The 18,694-nt window shown below is 35.9% G+C and overlaps 1 protein-coding gene across 8 annotated transcripts in view; it reads right to left on the reverse strand.

The window, feature by feature from the left end:
• The window catches only part of ABCA5 (ATP binding cassette subfamily A member 5), an 81,863-nt gene that overhangs the window by 24,343 nt on the left and 38,826 nt on the right, over window positions 1-18,694 (reverse strand). For all 8 annotated transcript variants that reach the window (XR_010726315.1, XR_010726314.1, XM_066238016.1 and 5 more), the window contains 13 exons: window positions 18,115-18,234; window positions 17,274-17,412; window positions 15,663-15,753; window positions 15,345-15,484; window positions 14,260-14,379; window positions 11,552-11,753; window positions 9,958-10,127; window positions 8,213-8,340; window positions 7,665-7,802; window positions 6,988-7,101; window positions 2,693-2,863; window positions 1,157-1,270; window positions 617-751 (listed from right to left, as the gene is read on the reverse strand). Coding sequence is in view for 6 of the 8 variants with exons in the window: in XM_066238016.1 (XP_066094113.1) it covers window positions 617-751; window positions 1,157-1,270; window positions 2,693-2,863; window positions 6,988-7,101; window positions 7,665-7,802; window positions 8,213-8,340; window positions 9,958-10,127; window positions 11,552-11,753; window positions 14,260-14,379; window positions 15,345-15,484; window positions 15,663-15,753; window positions 17,274-17,412; window positions 18,115-18,234 (1,782 nt within the window). In the remaining 2 variants the exon portion in view is untranslated. The remainder of the gene's footprint in view (window positions 1-616; window positions 752-1,156; window positions 1,271-2,692; window positions 2,864-6,987; window positions 7,102-7,664; window positions 7,803-8,212; window positions 8,341-9,957; window positions 10,128-11,551; window positions 11,754-14,259; window positions 14,380-15,344; window positions 15,485-15,662; window positions 15,754-17,273; window positions 17,413-18,114; window positions 18,235-18,694) is intronic.

Raw genomic sequence — 18,694 nt, forward strand, 5'->3', positions numbered from 1 at the left:
TTTGTACAAAACGTTAGCCACTACTATTAATAGCTATGATTTGTATACATCCCAAAATATGGGACAGATAATATAAACATATTAAACTGAAACAAAAGGGACAGGGGAAAAGAGGTTAGTGAGTAGAATTAATCAGCAAACATCTTAAGCCAATAATTAATCATTTATCTTTTTAATCATATAGAAAAAATTTTTTTCAACTATCCAAGCTTAATAAAACTAATCTGTGGTTTTCTTCTTAGAAAAATCTCTACAATTTCTATTAACCCTTTATTGGACAATACATTATTTAATCCTTGAAAAACTCCCCCAAATAGTAACTGAAGTCAGATCATACTCATAATTTATGTACATATACCATTTGAGGCATCAAAGCGCTCATAATAAACATAGTCCTTCTCCTTTCAGAATTTAAGGTTTAAAACATGTTTTTAAAATTCCACAGTGATTTTAAACTGCTTCATTAATAATATTTAAATCAAGCAGCAGCAGCTAACATATGGGTTATTTCATTTTTTTACTATTTTCAGTATAACAACTAAAATCTCAAAGATTAGGTACTATTAATGAATTTTAGATATCAAAACACCTAGTATACCACACCTAGTATACCTACCTTTATGAAACAAATCAGACAACCTAGAAGTGGATAGATCGGAATGACGATGCAGAAGGTATAGTGGAGAATAGCTGTAACTGTATAGCCCAGAAAGAAAGTGATTTCGGTGATTACAATGCAGGCCAATGCTGTCTAGAGAAAAAAATAGGAAAACAAGTGAAAAAGTGGTTAGAATTTTCATAATCAACATTAAGTATGTTTTCAATCTTCTAGGAAAACATAGAACCAGAGATGATACTTCGCCAGGAAGCACCAGTACATGGTCCCAGTTGCTTTTAGCTGGCATTGCTGCCATGCAGTTGTTAAATGCTTTCACTATCATCCCTTCATGAAGTGGATAATGGAGAAGACAAAAACAGAGACAATAAGATGGTGCCAACTGTATGTATAAGGCCTGTGCTTAGAAAAGACACAGTGATATTTTTTAGTGTAATCCTGAAAGAGTACATGGCTCCCTTTTCTCCAGTGAAAACATGAAAGCGTTTCAACTAAGCTGCTATGAAAAGTAAAAATGAAATCATATAAAGTCTGACTTACCACAGAATAGATAAATGACCAAATTTCTTTGGTGTTTAAACATTTTTTAAAAGTGAAAGAAGTAATGTAGGTAAACAGAATAACTGACGGAACGTAACCAATAAGACAAAAAACCTGTAAAACAAAAATATGTAATTTCATATAAAAATATAAGTAACTAGCAATACATAGATATAAAATGGCAGTAGTATTAAAACATTAAGGAATAATTATTCTTCAAATTTTATTTCTCAAATCACTCCAAAAATTGAAACTATAGTTATTTAAGTTACCATTCTCATTGCTCCTAAACCAATGAAACTCATGCTTTTAACTAATTAACATAATCCTGAATAATTAATTTAAACCAAACAGTTTTCTTTGTCAACTTAAAATGCTGTCTGTTATTTTATTTATTATATAAACAGGTGTAGCTGGTTAAAACTTCTTCCAGTAATAGCTACCATTTCTTTTTAATCTTTTTTAAAATTTATTTATTCATTTTTAGAGAGGAAATGGGGGCGGGGGCAGAACACATCAACTCCCATATGTGCCTTGACCAGGCAAGCCCAGGGTTTTGAACCAGCAACCTCAGCATTCCAGGTCAAGGCCTCATCCACTGCACCACCAGAGGCCAGGCAAGTTACCACTTAACACATTTTGTACATATTTTAAGGAAAAACTTTCTTAATTTTAAGGCAGAAATTAAGTTACAACTTTTTCTCAATCAACTATTAGCTACCATTTTAATATACAGGACTTAATGCATTTTATAAATTTTTAAGGAAAGCATTTATTTATAAGGCAGAAGATATGTAAGATCAGTTCAATCTCTGGCTAAATAGAGAAATTTACTTTCAGCAATCCTGACTTCATCTAGCTCTGTTTTCCTTATATAATAAAAACATTGATATAAAAGGGTCTAGTTACAGTAATTTAAGTGTAAACATGAATGCAAATCATAGTCTTCTTTGGTATTTTAAACCATATTTTAAATTATTAAATAAAAGAGCTTCCTTGTGAAATTTTCAGACACAGAGACAAGGAAAAAAGTTTAAGGAAGACCTGTTTAAATATTTCTTTTATTTTTATTTATTTTTTTATTTTATTTATTCATTTTTAGAGAGGAGAGAGAGAGAGAAAGAGGAGAGAGAGACAGAGAGAGAGAGAAGGGGGGAGGAGCTGGAAGCATCAACTCCCATATGTGCCTTGACCAGGCAAGCCCAGGGTTTCGAACCAGCAACCTCAGCATTTCCAGGTCGACGTTTTATTCACTGTGCCACCACAGGTCAGGCTAAATATTTCTAATTACATATAAATAGGTAGTCTATAGAAAAATCTGCTTCAATTTCAAGGAATTATTTTATAATGGTAGTTATTGCTTTTAAATATTGGTTATAGTAATATGATTTGCACTGATTACAGATATCATAAATAATAATTAAATAGAAACTGGTTCTATTTACTCAATCAGCTAATTGTCAAATGTTTACAGACTTCATTTTTTAAAGTAGCATTTTATTTATAAATATAATAAATAAACAGATGGTAACTTACCACAGAAAGGAACTTTACAGGGTAAAAATATAATCCATAATGAAATGCAAATAAACTTCCTAGCATCAAAATCAGAACAACAAAAAATAAGGGAATATCAACAATAGCTTGTCCAATCCAATATGCAGACGGCAAAAGACCTGAAAGTTTCAGTTGAGTATAAGCTTTGATCTAAAAGAAAAAGAAAAACAATTGATTATAATTTTAAACATTTTGCAAACAAAAAACTAGCAAATTTGTTTAAAACTCTTAATATTACATCAACAAACAACAAAGTTCATATGCAAGGTCTATAAATAATAAAAGCCTTCCTTCCATCTAAATTCCTTTCAGCCTTTAATTTAGATAATTATTTAACAATTTAAATGAAATTTTCAGAATCAGATTACAGCAGTGCTGCTAAGAAACACCAAACTAAAATAAAACAAAAGGTTGGTTAATGGGGTTATAGCTGTGCAGGAGTGATTCTCTATCACTGTAGTCAAAACATGATTGTTTGTGAAACTGACCTTGCATGAAAACACTAATAAACTACCAAGTACCTTATAGGGCTTTCAGCTTAAGTGAAATTTTGTTCAGATAATGTATTTAAAAGCCTTTATATATTCATATGCAGTACGTAAATGTAAGCCGTTATTGCTACCACAGTAAATAGCATCTTCATGAGTACTAAGAAATAGCTTAATGATGATAGTTTCACTAACTCTAGTGCTCTCATTACTTAATTTGAAATTTAAAGCAATCTTTTGCAAATCCTGCCTGGCTTGGAGTGGCACAGTTGATAGTGACTCAATCTGTAGCACTGAGGTCGCCAGTTCCAAGCTTTCCTAGTCAAGGTACATACACAAAGCAATCTAATGAACAACTAAAGTGCAGCAACCATGAGATGAAACTTCTCACTCCTCATCCACCCCCCTTCCCCTCTCTCTGTAAAATAAAAAAATAAAATCTTTTAAAAGAATTAAAAAAACAAACTTTTACAAATCCAAATTCCTAACAATTTTATTCAGTTGATTCCTGTCATCTATGAAAACATCAATTATAATAATTAAAAGTATTATATGAAAGAATTAGCCATAGAGAGAGGTAAAGGAAGCATGGAATATAGAGTTAAGAAGAGGAGAAGTGCCCTGGCCGGTTGACTCAGTGGTAGAGCATCGGCCTGGCGGGCAGAAGTCCTGGGTTCGATTTCCGGCCAGGGCACACGGGAGAAGCGCCCATCTGCTTCTCCACCCCTCCCCCTCTCCTTCCTCTCTGTCTCTCTCTTCCCCTCCCGCAGCAGGCCGAGGCTCCATTGGAGCAAAGATGGCCCGGACGCTGGGGATGGCTCCTTGGCCTCTGTCCCAGGCGCTGGAGTGGCTCTGGTCGCAACAGAGCGACGCCCCGGAGGGGCAGAGTATCGCCCCCTGGTGGGCATGCCAGGTGGATCCCGGTCGGGCGCATGCAGGAGTCTGACTGTCTCTCCCCATTTCCAGCTTCAGAAAAATACAAAAAAAAAAAAGAAGAGGAGAAGTGATTTTAAAAAGGACAATTTTTGTGTTCAACAAAATATAAAAACACAAATATAAATTCCAATTAAGTATAAAAAATAAATTGAGTCAAATACAATTATTTTTAATAATTATTTTATTTCATAAAATAATAAGTAAATGCTTATGTTATTCAAACATTGCTGGTGGGGATGACAAACAGTATAACTACTCTGGAAAACAGTTCAACAAGTGTTTATAAAACTAAACTTTCAATCACCATACAGCATTGTACTCTTGGACATTTATCCCAGAGACATGAAAACTTATGTTCTTATAAAAACCTATATGCAAATGTTCACTATTAATTCATAATTTTCAAAAACTGGAAACCATCCAGACCCATACCATGAAATACTACCCAACAGTAAAGAGACTTAAGAACTGATACATACAAATTGGATGAATCTCTAAAGAAGTACAGTGAGAAAAGACAATATCAAAAGAAAATACAATTGGTTTCCTTTAATCATTCTTAAATAATCAAAATTACAGAAATGGAGAACAAATTAGTTGTTGCCAGAGGTAAGGAGGGGTGTAGGATGAGTATGTGGGCTTGAAAAGGGATATTTGTGGTCAAGTACTATCCCGTCTCTCGATGTCAATATCCTTGTTTTGCATTGTATGATAGTTTTGCAAGATGTTTTTATTAGGATAAACAGGATCTCACTGTACTTTTCTTTTCCTCTTAAAAAGTTGTTCTACTGATTTAAAAGCAAAGAAAGGAGAGAGAGGGGTAGAAGGAAGAGAGAGAAGCATCAACTTGTTACTCTACTCAGTTGTTCTATTTAGTTGTGCACTCATTGGTTGTTTCTCATATGTGCCCTGAGTGAGAAGCGAATGCACAACCTAGGCATGCCAGGACAATGCTCGATCCACAGAGCAACCCGTCCAAGTCCTCGCTGTATTATTTCTTACAACCTATCGTAATTCTACAATTACCTCAAAATAAAGTTTTGAATTAAAAATCATTTAAGTGGAAACAAAAGAGAAAAATACCAACTGTCTAGTAAGTTTTATCTTTGAGTGGCGAACATTATAAATCATTTTTATTTAATTTCCTATATTTTTAAAATTAGTACAATGAATATATATATATCAAAAAAATTAAATATATTTTAAAGTATCTCCTAAGACTTATGTATTAATTTAATATGAGGCTTAACCTCATTATTAATCATACTATATAAATTGATTTAGACAAATTTGCCTCCATTGGTAAGAACAGACATAGAGAGAATGGTAATTTTGATTAGAGGAATAAGAAAGAGACAATCTCAGCAGAGTCGAAGAGTGGAAGGTTTTTAACCGTCAAAAACTACATAAGCCTGACCAAGTGGTGGTGCTGAGGATCCAGGTTCGAAATCCTGAGGTCACTGGCCTAAGTGGGGGCTCACCAGCTTCAGCGCAGGGTTGCTGGTATGAGCATGTGATCATAGACATGACCCCATGGTCACTGGCTTAAAGCCAAGGTCGCTGGCTTGAGCAAGGGGTCACTGGCTCAGCTGGAGCCCCCTGGTCAAGGCACATATGAGAAAGCAATTAAAGAACAACTAAGGTGCTGCAACAAAGAATTGATGCTTCTCATCTCTCTCCCTTCCTGTCTGTCTGCCCCTGTGTGTCCCTGCCCCGACTAAAAACAAAACTGTATAAGATCATCTGCATATGCCTGGATGGAGGACATTAAAAAGAGAAAAGAACAGAAAAGAAGGTGAAAAAATACCAAAAAATCTCTGTACACACAGCAATTTTTCCTAGGCCCTGATGATGACAAACCATTTCCCACCTTTTTTTTCACTTAACATCAAGTGCCTTATACAATCAATACATTCCATTAAAGGTTAAAGGGGGCCCTGGCCGGTTGGCTCAGCGGTAGAGCGTCGGCCTAGCATGCGGAGGACCCGGGTTCGATTCCCAGCCAGGGCACACAGGAGAAGCGCCCATTTGCTTCTCCACCCCTCCGCCGCGCTTTCCCTCTCTGTCTCTCTCTTCCCCTCCCGCAGCCAAGGCTCCATTGGAGCAGAGATGGCCCGGGCGCTGGGGATGGCTCTGTGGCCTCTGCCCCAGGCGCTAGAATAGCTCTGGTCGCAACATGGCGACGCCCAGGATGGGTAGAGCATCGCCCCCTGGTGGGCAGAGCGTCGCCCCTGGTGGGCGTGCCGGGTGGATCCCGGTTGGGCGCATGCGGGAGTCTGTCTGACTGTCTCTCCCTGTTTCCAGCTTCAGAAAAATTAAAAAAAAAAAAAAAAAAAAAAAAAAAAGGTTAAAGGGGAGTGTATCAATTACAAACCTAAGGACCACTGTCAGTTTCCAGATTCACTACTTAAACAAGATGACTCAATCTGGACACATATGAATGCTCCCAATTCTCCGTTTCCTGACCTATCGAGTGAGTAACATAAAACTTACCTCACAATGTTGTAAGGATTAAAGGATGTAACTTTTAAGGAAATGGCAAGGCTTTGAGTAATAAATGATAGTTATTACTATAGGATGGGACAAATATAGGTTTACAGTTGTTCATATGGAAAATAATACAATAATAAATAATAATGCAAGAATAAACTTTCACATACTCACAATTGTAAACCTACTGTGCCTCACCCTGTATTACTATAAGAAATTATAATAAATTTATATTCCATTTACTTATTCCTGAAATAATAATTATACATAAGTCTTAAACTCAGTCAAAATAAATTATTTTTTAATGAGACTGATTAGAAAACTATATACCTTTAATTTTTTAAGCAAGTCATTCATTACCTTATGATTCTCTGCATTTTCCATGGCAAAGTAAGGTGGCATTGCAGTAACAATGATTCCAAGTAACGCTGCTTGAAAATACAGCTCAATTTTAAAAACTATGTCTGTAATTTCCTGAAAAACAACCAAAGAATAAGAAATGGAACTGAGAACCACCTGGTATCATCTTAGTACTTTCTAAAAGACTTAAAACCCCTGAATAAACACATTAGTTTTCCAAAACTAAATAACCATACTAGGCGTAGTCTATGTGAAAGAACAGGTAGCAAAGCTCGCTTTGCCACTTACAAAATAGCTATAGGATCCTGAGCAAATCACTGTACTTCCCTTTTCTTTTCTGCAATACAGACTAATATGGCATATAAAGTAAACATCATTTACTTAAAAGTAGTAACTACATGAAAAGCAATGAAGATATCCATCTCAGAATGACTTCTGATGCCTTCATTAGGTTGCCTGGACTATAAGCCAGCTGGGATCTTGGGGCCCTATTTTCCTCCAGATATAAACCCAGACAGAAACCATCCCCAACTCAAGTTTTAAGAAGAATAGGAGATGTCACATATGAATTTCTTCACATTTTGTTATCATTTGGCATTGGCTTTTAGTACTTATTTTACACACACACACACACACACACACACACACACACACACACACATTTTAACTTTGCTTACTTGAAAGAATGGAGTATTCCAGACCTGGATGCTTTCAGTCACATTTAAATGATAAAGGTAGTAGTTACTAATGATATTCATCAATACAGGTAAAGAATAAACCATGGTACTATTGAAAACAGCTGTAAAAACATAGTCCTACAATTTAGAAAAGAGAGACTTATTACATACCATATATAAATATAAATGGATATACCATTGCTAAGTACCAAGTTTTTCTCATCCACTAAACTAATTCTCACTAACTAGACTAAAAGCTAGTCAGTTAATCAAAGAAATCCTCAATGATAAAGACAACCTGGTTTGGAATCTACAGATATTTTGACATTTTAAACACAAATATAACATAAATTAAATTCCTTTAAGCTTTATTTTTTGGTCATCCATCAGTGCATAAACTTTATTATAAATAAACACAGCTACTATTTCCAAAACTAAATTCTAATTTCCAATTAATGAGGCCAAATCAGCAAATGATTAACTTTAGAGGAAATATCTTAATCTTTATAACTGTCAAATGGGTATTCATTTACATACATTACTCTTACCTTTTCTGAATCCATCACATTTAAAGCTGCACTATGGGGAGCAGCAGATACATAGTCACTGTCATTAAACATGGTCACCATTATGTTCTGGTTTGTGAAAAAGCTAATAAGATCACCGATATCTGACTCTGTTATTGAAAAATAAGCAAATAATAATGAATCAGTTTAAATGAGAAACAGATACAGGCAGTTAATAACATTAGAAAGAGCTCTCTCTTCTTTAAAGAGTTTTTCCTCTAGGCCCTGGCCGGTTGGCTCAATGGTAGAGTGTCGGCCTGGCGTGCAGAAGTCCCGGGTTCGATTCCCGGCCAGGGCACACAGGAGAAGCGCCCATCTGCTTCTCTACCACCCCCCTCCTTCCTCTCTGTCTCTCTCTTCCCCTCCCACAGCGAGGCTCCATTGGAGCAAAGATGGCCCAGGCGCTGGGGATGGCTCCTGGGCCTCTGCCCCAGGCGCTAGAGTGGCTCTGGTTGCAACAGAGCGACACCCCGGAGGGGCAGAGCATCGCCCCCTGGTGGGCAGAGCGTCGCCCCCTGGTGGGCGTGCCGGGTGGATGCCGGTGGGGTGCATGCGGGAGTCTGTCTGTCTCTTCCCATTTCCCGCTTCAGAAAAATACAGAAAAAAAAAAAGGCAAAAAAATAAATAAATAAAGAGTTTTTCCTCATTAGCTAGGGAATGATTAAGAACACTGGCTCTGGAGCCCGTAAGTCTGGATTCAAATCTTAAGTCAATACATAAATGGGCGTTAGAACAGAACCTGACAGTAACTGCAAATTTTAGCTATTGCTATTACTGCTATGACTATTACAAAAGTCTATTGGCAATTTGGCATTAGGTTTTACTACTTTGAAGAATACAATCCTATATTAGTTTTACTTGACAATTATGTAATAACAATAATAGCAAATCCAAAAATGCCCATTACAAATATATTTTGATTATAAATATTTACATCTTAGGCACCTTTGCTTTTTTTTTTTTTTTTTTTTTTTTGACAGAGAGTCAGAGAGGGACAGATAGGGACAGACAAAAAGGGAGAAATATGAGAAGCATCAATTCTTCATTGCGGCACCTCAGTTGTTCATTGATTGCTTTCTCATATGTGCCTTGATGGGCAGGGGGGCAAAAGCAGAGTGACCCCTTGCTCAAGCCAGCGACCATGGGGTCATGTCTATGATCCCACACTCAAGCAAGCAACCCCATGCTCAAGCCGCAAGCCCACACTCAAGCCAGTGAGCCCAAGCTCAAACTGGCAACCTCAGGGTTTCGAACCTGGGTCCTCTGTGTCCCAGTCTGATGCTCTATCCACTGCGCCACCGCCTGGTCAGGCTACAGCACCTTTTCTTAATTCTAACTTTTCAGATAGCCCTTGAAAATTTAAACATTTCTATGCATAAATATTATATGTGGTAAACTCTGATGATGGTTTTTTCAACTTCTGAAGTTTATTTTGCTCATGATAAACTTTGAGGTGAAACACACTCCTCTGAGAAAAATACTGCTACTATTTAAAAAGTAAATTTTATGATTATAAGCAATGTAAATTAGAATATTTTTTGTCATTTATACTTTAACCAAAATCATTTAATATATTGCTCAGCATTAATAAGGAGTTTTATTTAATTTAGATCTGTGCAGACAGAAAATGACTTTACCTTATCTAAAGTCCGTATCTCTGACCTACATTTACCCCTCATCCCCAAACCCCAGCCAACACACATTCACACACCTTCACACACTCTCACCAGTAGAATTTTGAAGAAGCAGACTTGTTTTATATTTATGAGGTTTATCTCCAGGTTTTAGGAAATATAAGTCTGGAACAAGTTTGATGGGAACCACAGCATTTTTGAAAGAACGATGCACCAAAAGCATAAAAATCTGAACAGCAAAAAATGTTAAAAGCAGAAGCAACCTGAAAGAGGAAAAAAATACAGCTCAAGGCACAGTAACATATAAATCTGTTTTTTAAATCTTTCTTCAAGTAACCATTAAAAGGTACTTACTTAAAAATATATATAAAAGAAAAAACTTGAAAAAAATAGCACTTGGGAATATAATTCCTATTCTCCACAATGATCTCATGACAATATTGGACAGAAAGTCAATATTCAATGGGAAAATTAAAAGTTATAAAAGTATATTTTAGATCAGAGTCACCCTAAAATTTTTATAGAGTAGCTGAACCCTTACTTACAACTTTTAAAGAACAAGATGCTATCACATTTATTTCTCTATTCTTTTTTTTTCTGGGGGTGGAAGAGACAGGGATGAACAGACAGACAGGAAGGGAGAGAGATGAGAAGCATCAACTCACAGTTGTAGCACTTTAGTTGTTCACTGATTGCTTCTCATATGTGCCTTGACCAGGGGTCTCCAACTGAGCCAGTGACCCATTGCTCAAGCCAGCGACCTTTGGGCTCAAGCCAACAACCATGGGATCATGTCTATGATCCCACCCTTAAGATAGGGACCTCGGGGTTTCAAACCTAGGACCTCAGCATCCCAGATTGATGTTCTATCCACTGTGCCACTACTGGTCAGGCCAAAACTCTTTTTCTTAAGTTTTGTTTCTACTGCCATTTTGGATCTAACAAGATAGGTAAATGGTGTATGAAAAGAACTTAACATTATTTCCAAATAATTCAATGTCTGCTACTCTGTGGGAACCTAAAAAAGGCAAAGCTAGAACAGTTTCATCATCTAATAAGTAGGGATAAACTTATTCTTCCTTCTGTTTACTCATAAATATTCGTAACAGATGCAAAACATTTGTGAAAAAATATGAATGCAGAATAAAATTTAAATAATTCAAAAATTACACATTAGAGAATATTGTCACTCCCTCATTTTATAAATATGATAAAAAAATGCTAGTTTAGCCCTTCGAGTAGTACAAACATTCATGTACGTCCTCGTGCCTCCTGACCATCCAGAGTACGACCGATTTATTTTTAAAATATGTAAGATAACATTAAAAAAAGGCAAATGTATGTTCTTGTTTCCATAAATTGGTTATCAAACAAACATGATTTTAAGTTAATAAAACTGTAACTGGAACTAATTTCATTTTTTGAAAAAATACTCACTCCTGGGGGTCAGCGAACATGAAAAAAACTCACTACCCCAAGGGTTAAAAAATGAGTAAGGCTGTAATAGTATTTGATGAAATTACCATAAGCATATTTTTTCTCTTAAGTGAAATCAAAGTTTATAGTTTTAATCTTTCAAAACTACAGAGATTACTTACATATATTGACATTTTAAGAAGTAAGATGGTAAACCAATATGTATCCTTAAAAAAAGAAACTCATTAGGTAGAAGAGTGATTATACTTACACCGATCTCACTGATTTACTTTCCCGTTTCAAGTTAAGGAAATGAAACTTTGCTATTGTATACACCTGCTGCTTCCAAAGGCTCATGGTGCTCATCAGAGAAGCCTTGGTTTCAGAAAAAATGAGTAAGCTCTGCTCCATTTCATCAAAAGATTTTGAACCCACTTCTTCCTCAAGTGGTTGCTGAGTAAATACACTATAATCTATTTACCAAAATAAAATAGAAAATTATAACATATTCCTTAAAAAGATGAAAATCTTTCTGAAGCAGGCAAATTTTAAAGAAGCAGAGATATAGGTCAAATGGTCATACACTTTGGCAATACAGGTAGTATTAAAACTGAACAGATGCACAGCTTACAACCCAGGAAATTCCATTAGGTATAAACCCAACAGAGACTGTACAGATGTTCACCAAACACACGCAGAAGAACATTCTTTTTCTTTTTCAATTTTTCTTTTATTATTTTTTTAGAGAAGAGAGAGAGAGAGAGAGAGAGAGAGAGAGAGAGAGAGGAGGGAGGAGCAGGAAGCATCAACTCCCATATGTGCCCTGACCAGGCAAGTCCAGGGTTCCGAACCGGCAACCTCAGCGTTCCAGGTCAATGCTTTATCCACTGAGCCACCACAGGTCAGGCTAGATTCTGGAAAGGGAGCTAGTTAAGAATGTTCTTCTATCGGCTAGAAGAACATTCTTAACTAGCTCCCTTTCCAGAACAGCCATAAAGTGGGAAGAACCCAAAAGGCTATCAGCAGGTGATAAATAAGTTGTGAAATATTCCTGTAATAAAATAGTATAAAACAATGAAAGTAAACAAACTACCAATGAAATACAATAGTATGAATTTTACAAACATAATATTAAGTAAAAGAAGCCAAACTCAAAAGAGACATGCTATGACTGATTCCATTAGACCAAACACAAACAAAATTAAACAATGAGGATAGAAATCAAGATGTTTTTATAATCGTGATTTAATTTCAAAGGTTAAAAGATAATGAAGAGAGATGAAAATTGACAAGTATGAGAGCCACAAAGAACACTTTTTAGATTTATGCAAAATATAAAAAATGAGTAAACATTAAATATTTTGAGTGGAATGGCATAATGCTTAAAATAGTATTTCCGTACAACCTGGTCATCCTACCACCCCACCAATTCACAGTTGAGATGAATGACTTAGTAAGATGAACTAGTGTCATCCCTCTCTTTCCCTGACACCGGGGACCAATCAAACTAAAAACAGGTGCTCAATATTGTATGTCACAATCACAGTGTTTAGAGAGCACCAGTTTACCTTTTACAAATTTGATATATATTAATCTTTAAAAAAAAATCAGCCAAACTAAAAGTAAAGCTGATGTTAGAAGTAAATTTATTTATTATGGTGGACTAAAGGTACTATAGAAAAAAATCAGAAATACCTAAATAGAGCACATCCACCCTTCTTAACTTTATTCCTACTACCCAAACTCTGCTAAAACTACTTTGTATACCTCAAAATATTTATGCACAAGGTCCTGGCGGGTTGGCTCAGTGATAGTGTTGGCCCAGAGTTTGGATGTTCCAGCTTCGATTCCCGGTCAGAACACACAGGAGAAGCGACCATCTGCTTCTCCACTCCTCCCCCTCTCACTTCTCCACCCTTCTCCCTCTCGCTACTCACTCTCTCTCTTTCCCTTCTGCAGTCATGGCTCAAAAGGATTGAGTAGGCCCATGGAGCTGAGGATGGCTCCACCGCCTCCACCTCAGGTGCTAAGAAGAGTTTAGTTGCTGAGCAACAGAGCAATGCCCTAGATGGGCAGAGTATCACCCCCATGGGTTTGCCCAGTGGATCCCAGTAGGGGTGCATGCAGGAGTCTGTCTCTCTGCCTGCTCTCCTATCACTGAATTAAAAAAATAAATTTAAAAAAATTTATATACAAGCATCACATGTACAAGCATCTTCTCCATGTAATTCTGTCTTCCATTATCCTATTACAAACATATTCGTTGATAATGCATTCTACATCCTGACCTCTAACTTTCATTATTTCCTCTATCCCTACACTTTTCTCTACTCAATTTTATCAAACTGAATGTATACCATAATTTAAGATCCTGTTCTTTCTCCAACTGTGTAAGATCCAAAATTTTTATGTGAACTTTCCCTCTGACTATAATCTGATATTATGTCCTCATCATAAACTTGACTTTTACATTGTCTCCGTGTTTGAGGGAGACATCCCTGTTTTCTTCTCTCTCCTGAATTACGACTGCAACCATCTTGCCACTTCGATCATAAGAAATTCTTCAACTCATATTCTCACTTTAAACTACACAGATTTAGCTCTGATCTTTACCACAGCATTAAAACAGCTCTTGTCAAGGTTACCAAAGGCTTACACTACTACAAAATGAGCTTAGTCGAATTTACTCATGCTCAGGGTGATGACAGCCTTAGCGGTACCTGCAATAATTCTATTTTCATTGGTCCTCAAGTGTAAAAAGGTTGAAAATCACTGATTGAACTTACCTGCCTCCCAAGAACACCCATTACTTCCTGCATAACACCTATCACTATCAGTAAATATCTCAATTACTTATTTACCTATTTGTTTAAGCCCTTTCTTACCCAAAACATAAATTTCACATGCTTATATAACTACTTGTCTTATTTGCCATATGTCCAGTTACTGCCTAAAATATTTTGCTACTTTTGTTTTTACCTGCTTGGTCTATTTCTGCTTCAACTTCTAGCTTTAAGAATACATCTTCCAAAGTCGTCATAGAAACACCGTAAGAAATAACACCCAAACTTGAATGAGTGTCTAAAGCAGAAAATAAACCTAAAAGAAAATATAAAAGAATACTGCATAGTTAACATACTATCATGAATTATTCTAAAATACCACTTAAAATATTTTAAAATAGAGTATGTCTAAATTTACTCTGCTGCCAGAGTAGTTCTCAAAGTTTTTGGTCTTAGAACCCTTTTAACATTCTTACAACTTATTAAGAACCCCAAAGAATGTTTGTTTATAGAAATATACCTGGTAGATATCTATCATATTATAAATTAAAAGAAATATTTTACAGACAGAATAGGCAGGTACATTAAGTTGGCATATGTACTTCAATCCAGTTAATTAATAATTTTATTTCTTGAAAGAAAACAATTAATACAAGATATTTCTGTCTGATTATGAGATAAATGCCATGGGAATTCTGCATGACAAATGTAGATTAGTAATATCCTTTTGATTCTTAAAGAGATCTCTAAATAAATACAGGAGAGACTGAGTTCGAGTTTCTCATTATAAAGTGGAAAACTAATACCACAATTAAAATAATTTAATCGCTTACAATAGAATGATAAATTTTATTATAAAATTATGAAAATGGAAAAAAACTTGAGTACACAATTATACATGTATGTATACATATATGTATATGTGTTATATATACATATATGTATGCATGTATATATATGTACATGTACACATGCACAAATCTTATTCTTAGGAAACCTACAAGCAAATGAAGCAATTTCTTTCTTGACAACAAAGAAAATACAATTATTTACTCAAGTTAACATGTTAGTTTCTTCCATGCTGTTTGTAAAAAAAAGAAATATGTTAACTAGTAGTATTTCCAATTTTCTAAAATAAAATAAAGCAGAAACAGATTATTACCTCTAGCTACCTGGGAGCAGGTGAATAGTACACAGAAAAGTAAAGTAAACCAAGAAAACCTATTCCCAATGCAAGATAACTGGTCAACAACCAAGCAACGGAAAGTAGACTGGCTGTACCTGCGAATTTGTCCATGTCCTTGAAAGGCAAGCTGTATACAAGCTGCTGGTCATTCTGTTGTAGCAAAGCAGCTCCAGGCACATGCTGTTTCACCAGAGAAGAAAGAGACTCTGTGGCACAGTATCTGTCTACGTACATGCTAGAGAAAACCAAAAACCATCATTCTTTGTCTGATTACTCAGTAAATAACCAAAAGTAAACTCCTAATGCTTTCAAGTGTCGTAAATACTGGCCAAAAAACATCATGGCAAGCCCCAAATACAGCAACATATCCAGAATATAATAAAGAACAGAGCCAATAAAGAATGAACAGGTACCTCAGGCGGTAGCCGATCCCCCATTTACTTTTGAGGAACATTGAGGAACCGACACATTTCAACATTCCTTGTGATATGACAGCTTTCCTATCTGCAAACAGATTGGCATTCCAATTGTTAGTAACAGCATTACTAAGTGGCATTCGTATTTTATGAATTACCATGAGAACCAATGTATTGGCTGATTAAATTATTACAACTTTATGAGACAGTACTAGATTATCATCATCTGTTTTTAGGTTGAGGCCACTGAGGCAATGAGAAAATAAACAATTTGCCTGTGTTTCACGTATGAAATGACAAAGCTAGGAACCGTACCCAGGCAGTCTAACTCTGTCTGTTTTCCTATACTGCTCCAAATATCTCATACTCTTCCTGAGACTTACTAATGCAAGCACTTCCACAATTTCCTTTATAACCAAAAGTAAAATCAATGACAAAAAAGGCAACAAAAACACAATGTGGTTTTTTTTAAAGAAGATACTACTGAAAATAATCAATTATATACCAAATTGATATATTATGTAAACAGAAAGAGGCTGCTCTAGAATTTCAAACTCTTGGATCTTGTCACAGTTATTAAAAATCATGTGTTGGATTTTTCCTATACATGTGTTTGTCTTGAGAATTGTGCAGAGAACAGTTAACACAGCAGACCTGAGACTGTTACTCTTAGAAAGCCCTGCTTACAATGTTGGCCCTTAACTAGTGTCCGGAAACCTGGATTTTAGGAGTGTTACCTCCACTCCCAGAACAGTTAAAGGTGGCTCACAGAAACGGAAGCATGGACACATGGAACAGACTGACAGTATGAGAGGGGAGGGGACTGAATGAAAGAAGGTGAAGGGATTAGCCAAAATATATATATATATATATGTAATACATAGATACAGACAGGAAAGTGGGGCGAGGTGGAGGTGGGCCCAGAGGGTGGGGGAAATGGGGATGAAAGACACTTTGCTTGGGGTGGAGGAGTGCACAATCACTGTGAAAATGGTGTTATATTGAATTGTGCACTTGAAACACATATGGTTTTGTAATCTAATGCCATCCCAATAAATTCAATTAACTTTAAAAGATGTAGATTATAGTTAACAGCTGCTTTTTTTCTGGGAGTCTGTAACTTGGGTATATGCTAGACGGAGGGTGCCTACATGACCAGCACCCAATGAACACCTTGGACACTGGGTCTCTAATGAACTTCCCTAGTAGACGTTCCACATGTGTTGTGAATCATTCACTGCTGGGCAAACTAAGCACATCCCGTGTGACCACACTACAGAAGATTTCTGGGAAGACTGCGTCCGGTTGTTGCCTCCAGACTTGGTCCCACGTGCCTTTTCTGTCTGCTGACTTTGCTTTATGCCTTTAAGTTTCACTGTAATAACTCATATGCATCAATATGACTATGCTGAGCCTATGTGTTCTTCTAGCAAATGACTAAACTTTTAGTCTGAGAACATCTCTGACACAAAAATGCATAAAAACAATTTTAAACCCTTTTAGTTAAGAGCACTAGCTTTTTTATTCCTCAAAATCTGACATCTCTTACGTCCAATCTCCCATTTAGCTCCACGACCTCATCCTTCAAATATAAAGTAAAAATCTCACCAGCAAGAATGTCAGCTTCATCCATGAAATGAGTACTAAACACTGTAACTCGATTAGATTTTCTGTATTTTAGAAGATTCCAAACAATACGACGAGAACAGGGGTCCATTCGAGCTGTTGGTTCATCTAGCAATAGTATCTGTGTGAAAAGAGGTAGGGAGAACAGGGAATCTTCGTGAAAACTAAAATATATAAAATTTATGTAAACTGAAAAGCTTCCCCATTTCAAGTTATTATTTCTGATAGGAAATCTACCAGATCTGAGTTTGTCACTCATATGTGAGAACAGACTTTAAAAATTATCAGTCTGGCATAGGCATGTACCTAGCAGTTTTCAATCACTCTGCAAAGCCTTGTATCAGCTAGCTCTCGCTTCCACAGGACAAAGAACAGCACAAAAAGGGCACATACAAAATTAAATTAGCAGGACAATGAAAATCTAAACTATTCCTTTGATTTTGTTTCTATTTTGGAAATTTTATTATGAACTATGACAAATATATAGAAAACTACAGAGAATAATAGAACAATACTGTTGTAGCCGCCAGTAAAATTTAACAGACCTTATTGCCGGCCATATTTTCCTCAGGTCATTTTTTAAAGAAATAAAACATTGCAGATACAACCACCGGCCATCCTTTCCATTCCTCTTCCTAGAAGTGGCCACTATCATAAAGACATTATGTGTCTTTCTGACTTCCCCTTATTCCTATAACTACATTTAAATAATATATTGTATTTTAGGTATATTTAAACTTTACATAATGTGTATATATCATTCTATAACCTGCTTTCTAATTTAAAAACTATCTCATCAGTGACACTAATAATACTTGTTTACCTTTGGGTTCCCAAGAACAGCAATTCCTAAAGACAGTTTTCTTTTTTGACCACCACTTAACTTTTTAGCTTGGTTATCTTTGATAGCTTGCATGTCTAAATCTAGTAAAACCTTCTGCACCTGTAAAGGTAAAGAGGGAACAATGTTATTTTTTAAACCACAATATTTACACAATTATCAATATTAGTTTTAAGTGTTCCAATTTTAATATCAACTTTTAAAATGGTACTTTAGTACCATTTTAAGTTTAACATATAGCCATATCTAATTTTGAAATAACAGATAAGAGATTACTGATGATAAAGTCTGCTTTACTTTTGTGTGACTTCCTGGGTAACGGGAAAGAAGATCAGTGCAAGGCTGTGTGTGCACGGTGAGCGGGGATGGGGGAGGTCTGTGAAAGTGCAAGGAAAGGAAAGGAAGAAGAGAAATACCTATACCGAGAAACTAGTAACCCCAAGATGAAACAAGGGCAATTTTGTACATGCAAAACTTTTACTCAAAATTCTAATTCTTTGTAATGATTTTGTTCACTGACTCAGAATAAGTTATATTTAGATTTTAAAGCATATTTTTATTA

The sequence above is a fragment of the Saccopteryx bilineata genome, chromosome 6 (genome assembly GCF_036850765.1).
Source record: "Saccopteryx bilineata isolate mSacBil1 chromosome 6, mSacBil1_pri_phased_curated, whole genome shotgun sequence".
In the NCBI taxonomy this organism is placed as follows: Eukaryota; Metazoa; Chordata; class Mammalia; order Chiroptera; family Emballonuridae; genus Saccopteryx; species Saccopteryx bilineata.